A 4,974-nucleotide genomic window follows, 5' to 3' on the forward strand; every position below is an offset into this window, starting at 1 on the left:
CATATCAACCACCATCTATCCACCGCCATCGCCATACAAATTCAGTCTCACCATCATCACCTTCATCCATTATCAGATTATTTTTTTCATAAATCTCAATCATTCAAGAATCACCATCGAGATTAGTCTAACATAAACAAGAATGAATCAACATCATGTGAGGTAGAATTGATTAACAAATTGTAAAGCAAATCGTGAATGATAAAATAGATAACGTGATACCTTTTCAACCATTTCAGAACCTGATTCAGCATACCAAAACCCCCACTATCTCAATCAATTTCGAGAATCATCATCGATTATCAACCCAACTTATCACTACCATTATTCCTCTTGATAAACCATCTCCCAAGACACCTTAATCACCCACAATCGAACACCATCCTTCACCCCTTTCCTGAACCACCAAACAACCCTTAAATCGGATCCTTGAGAGCTGCGATCAAAAATACATATACACACCTATTAATCGAGCGATTAAGGTTTACTGGGTTTAAAGTGGTTGACTCTTGACAGATTTGAAATCGATTTCGTCCCCTGATATGTATTCAACTTCTCAATCGATTTCAAAAAGTGTGTGTGTGTGTGTTTGAATCCTTACTAAAGCGATGATGAGCTAAGAATTCTTCCAAATATGCAGATTGTTGTTTTAGAGGGAGAAAGAGACGAAATAGGGACAAAGAGGAGTGAATGAGATGAGAAGTGAAGATTTAGGTATTGTGGGATGGTAAGCTGAAAATGTGATTTGATGGAGAAACTGATGAAGAAGATAAACTGATAAAGAAACCGATGAAGTGAAGATTTGGTTTTTTTAGAGAGAGAGAGAGAGAAAGAGAGAGAGAGAGAGAGAGAGAGAGAGAGAGAGAGACAGAGAGGGGGGGAGGGTGGTATTATTTTCTTTTTATTTTTTAATGAAAATAGTAATAAAAAGTTAAAAATAAATAAAAAAGAATCATTAAAGGGCATATTCGTCATTTCAGGTTGGGTTTGGACTAAAAACACACAAAATCTCAACCATAGGGACCAAAACCACACAAGGTATCTAAAATTGGACCAGTGGTGCACCAACATTTTTTTTTGGACCAAATCTGCAGAATTTTGCGAACCACAGGGACCATTTTTGCAATTTTGTCTATATTGTTGGAAAGTTTATTTGGGGGGTTTTGTGGAAAGTTAAATCCCAAACGGACTTATCATCAATTTGAGTCCACCGCCCCACTGCCCTAGACATCGTCAGATGTGTTCATGTCAATTTCTATCGATTTCCATGTGTCTTCTTCCTGTTAAACTTTATTTTGTTTTCCCCTGTGATTCTCTTTCTTGGTGGTCATCTGCTTTTGTTTCTCTGGATTTGACTATGCTTCTTTCCCGTTCTCCTCAACCATGGTAACCGCCCCCACCTCTTTTATCACCGCCTCGGTTTCTTTCGTCCACCGATCGTCTCCTACTTTTCTTCTCCACTCAGAGAGATCACAGAGTCGATCTCCACCGCATCTGCCTTCTTGAAGGGCTACGAACGGATGCCAGACATATCCACCATCACCGACCGTTGATCGACTTCCGATTCACTTTTCCGGCCGCTTAACTTTCCAGGCAACAAGATTTCTCAATCCTTTTCAACTATCCATCTAATTATCACGCTATCACGCTCATATAACGGAACCCTAGAATCGAGTAACATGTTATATCATTCATTCAATTAGTGCTTAAATATCGTCTCTCATCTTACGAATATTACTAGGTTTATACATCCAGGATTAGAATACAAATAGGTATGTTAATGGCACTTGATTATCGATAATCTCACGCGAACTAGACACAGGATACATGATCGGTGGATTGAAATGTCAAAGTCGATTTTTTATGTCTGTAACAAGAGTTGAGGATATCGACACCGGCAAAGAAGAGGTTAATGAGGGATTTCAAGAGGTCGCAGCAGGATCCTCCAGTGTAAGGTATGCTCATGAGCTCATCCCCTTCATTAATTTTTTTTTTATTTTTAATTTAGACTAATTTTTTTATCTCTTTTTTGCATACACCCTTCCCAGTTCCCATTATAAAACCACCTTCTTTGTTTCTTTTTGTGTCTTTTTCAATTTTAGATCAGATCTTCTTAGAGCTTTCTATACAAAGATAACCACAAGTTTAAGTACAGTGATTTAAGTGACACCTTTTTTTCTTATCTGCATTTAACATTTTTATCCCTTTTGGTCCTGCTTTTATAGGTGAGGGAACAGAGAGGTAGGATTGAGTGAGAAAATGACATTAGAAGTGATGATATAGCATTCTACTTTGACTACTCCGGTATGAAATTTTTTTTTTTCGCATGTTTCGCTTGAGTATGTTTCTTGGTTGGATCCAAAACACTAACAATCTTCTTGGTTATTTTTCAGATATGGTTGACTTTCTTCCTTTCGATACCTACACAAAATCAAAATCCAAGACTCTATTCAAAGTGAAACCGTGGTGGTTCCTTAAAGCTTGAAATTGTTTTGGCATTATACAAGGGTTCACTATTCTTTTGTTTTTTCATGTTTTTGCATCAGCTTTAGTTGTTTTAGTTTACCAAAATAAAAAATTATAGTCACTTTGCTTATTTATTTGTATATGTTACCAAAGTTTTTCTTTGAGGGTAAATTTGTCATTATACTTAACTGTTTTGTTGATATGGTAAATCAATGCTTCTTTACTTATATCTTATTTGTGAACTTTTTGGTTTCACTATCTATTTAAGTCTCATAATATCTACATCTTTTGTTACAAATTTTCACAAGGTACTCGGTGGGATGAGAGGAATGACAGGTTTGCTATGGGAAATATCCTTACTTGATCCAAATGAGGTATTATATCTTCTATCTTCCCGTTGATGAACTTTTTATCTATTTTTAATCATTATAAGTTGTAAATAGTCAATGATATTGATATTAATATATATTTCATAAATAAATAATAATTCAAGGAATTTGGTTTCGGGGTCTCTCCATACCTGAATGCCAGAAAGTATTGCCAGCAGCAAAACCTGGTGTAGAGCCATTACCTGAGGGCCTTCTCTGGCTTCTTTTGACTAGAAAGGTAAACTCTTGAATGTTAATGTCTAATTTGTTTATTTTTATTTTATTTATAGACATTTTTTTGGTTTCAATATTCTTCATCAATAAGGTCCCAACAATAGAACAAGTGAATGCTTTGTCCAAAGAATTACGCAGTCGTGCGACCATCCCAGGTAATGTAATGTAATTTCATTTCCTCTCAATTTAAATTTATAAAAAGTTGAACTTTTTATTTATTGGTGTATTTTGTTTATTGTTGCAGATCATGTGTATAAAGCCATCAATGCATTACCTATAACAACTCATCCAATGACTGAGTTTACAACTGGTGTCATGGCTTTGCAGGTTAGTTTTTTCATGTAATCGTTTCTTTACAAAAAAAAAAAGGACAATTTGGCAGGAAATAGCAAATAGGAACATACTTTACACACCTTATATTTATATAGAATCATGTTGTTAGGTTAAACTAATATTATAAGCAATTAAGCAATGTAACTTCTTTAATATACTCGACAATTTAACTACACTCCTTTTTTCACAGGTACAAAGTGAATTCGCAAAAGCTTATGAGAATGGAATCCATAAATCCAAGTGGGTTTCTTCTAATTCTTATATTTTCTTAAGGCACTTATTTTTAATGCAAAACATGATTTATATACATATTATTATGATTCAGGATACCGAGAGCCAACATTTGAGGACTCTCTTTCATTGATTGCTCAACTACCAGTTGTAATGTTTTGATGAATGTTGAATGCTATAATATGGACAAAAAAACCTGGTATATATGTTAGCCTAAAACCAATAAATTTCAAGGGCAATTTTGGTATTTCCCAAAAGTGCTCCGTTTCTTTAATCCAATTATAGTTTAATACTGTTCTCCAACATTCTTCTATTTTGATACTTTTTTCATCTTCTATTATCAACCCGAACTTTTTAACATTCAGACTTTCGCCACATGTTTCTAAATAGTTGCTAAATTCAACATTTTTTCTTTATTCTTTGTTATTTCGTTTACCATATTCTTTTGCTCTTTATTTTTTCTAAAAAGAATGACTTGATCTATTACCGGAAGTGTGTGTATTGTTGATTTGTAGGTATACGATTACTAATACCCAACTGACTTTAGAAAATTGTATTGAAACATTGTCCATATTTTTATACTGCTTATGTTTGTTTTATAGGGTCTTCGTATTGGCCATAACCTTAGCCATTGCTTTATTTAATATTCGAGAGGTAATACTTTACTTTTTTTAACAGGGTGTTGCTGCCGCACTTGCTATTTACTTTGCAACACAAAGGGGTCATCATATTATAGCATACTACAACATATTTGTGTATCTGTAAATGGGCGAAACGTAGACAATAGCAACATATTTTACTGTAGCTACCAATTAGAAAGTTGTATTATAGTTCCACACAAAAGCGACACCTTCCGACCCCCGCAATGTGGGGGTTACCTTTCTAGTTATTATTATTATTATTATTTAACGGAATGTTACATCATAACTCCATCTATAAACCTCCAAAATACTTGTTTTTTTTCATTGGGAATTACACATCCAAAGCTTTCCAAGCGTATAAATACATAACTTTTTTGTCTTTAGAATCGTTCCAGATTTCACGTTGAAGTTAGTCCAAAAATATTTTTTTTGACCACCGAATATTTTTCGTATATTGGACATCGTATGGCAAAAACATCATAATTCCCTCTAAAAACATAAAAAGACTTGCATTTTTTTCCATTGAAAACTACACATCAGAGTTTTCCAAGCATATAAAATACACGACTTTTTGACTTCTGGATCATTTCATACTTCTTGTTTAAGTTGGTCCAAAAATATTTTTCAAGCCACTAAATAATTTTTTTTACACAAGACAGGCCGTAGAAAACTGTCATATCCCCTTCTACAAAACTCCAAAA

The 4,974-nt window shown here is 34.1% G+C and overlaps 1 protein-coding gene across 4 annotated transcripts; it reads left to right on the top strand.

The window, feature by feature from the left end:
• Positions 1-1,185: 1,185 nt before the first annotated feature.
• Positions 1,186-4,559, top strand: LOC111898500 (citrate synthase, mitochondrial). Of its 4 annotated transcripts, none has more exons than XR_006190346.2 (9): positions 1,186-1,955; positions 2,226-2,304; positions 2,394-2,840; positions 2,998-3,072; positions 3,160-3,223; positions 3,313-3,395; positions 3,592-3,641; positions 3,727-3,831; positions 4,311-4,559. XR_006190346.2 is itself a non-coding variant. In XM_042901010.2 (9 exons), exons 4-9 carry the CDS (start codon positions 2,787-2,789, stop codon positions 4,366-4,368), a joined length of 384 nt encoding a protein of 127 aa, XP_042756944.1. In that variant the 5' UTR covers positions 1,186-1,955; positions 2,226-2,304; positions 2,394-2,508; positions 2,775-2,786; the 3' UTR covers positions 4,369-4,559. The 4 variants fall into 4 exon arrangements, 3 of the variants coding, with proteins under 3 accessions (XP_042756944.1, XP_042756945.1, XP_042756943.1); XM_042901010.2 differs by lacking the exon at positions 3,727-3,831 and having other exon boundaries at positions 2,394-2,508; positions 2,775-2,840; XM_042901011.2 differs by lacking the exon at positions 3,727-3,831 and having other exon boundaries at positions 2,394-2,463; positions 2,775-2,840.
• Positions 4,560-4,974: the final 415 nt, after the last annotated feature.

This window comes from Lactuca sativa, chromosome 4, assembly GCF_002870075.4.
Source record: "Lactuca sativa cultivar Salinas chromosome 4, Lsat_Salinas_v11, whole genome shotgun sequence".
Taxonomy (NCBI): Eukaryota; Viridiplantae; Streptophyta; class Magnoliopsida; order Asterales; family Asteraceae; genus Lactuca; species Lactuca sativa.

Coding starts and splice junctions, on each gene's coding strand:
- LOC111898500 (XM_042901009.2), top strand. CDS start 2,679: ATGCTTCTTTACTTATATCTTATTTGTGAACTTTTTGGTTTCACTATC. Junction 3,073..3,159: donor GGCTTCTTTTGACTAGAAAG/GTAAACTCTTGA, acceptor TTCATCAATAAG/GTCCCAACAATAGAACAAGT. Junction 3,396..3,591: donor CTGGTGTCATGGCTTTGCAG/GTTAGTTTTTTC, acceptor CTTTTTTCACAG/GTACAAAGTGAATTCGCAAA.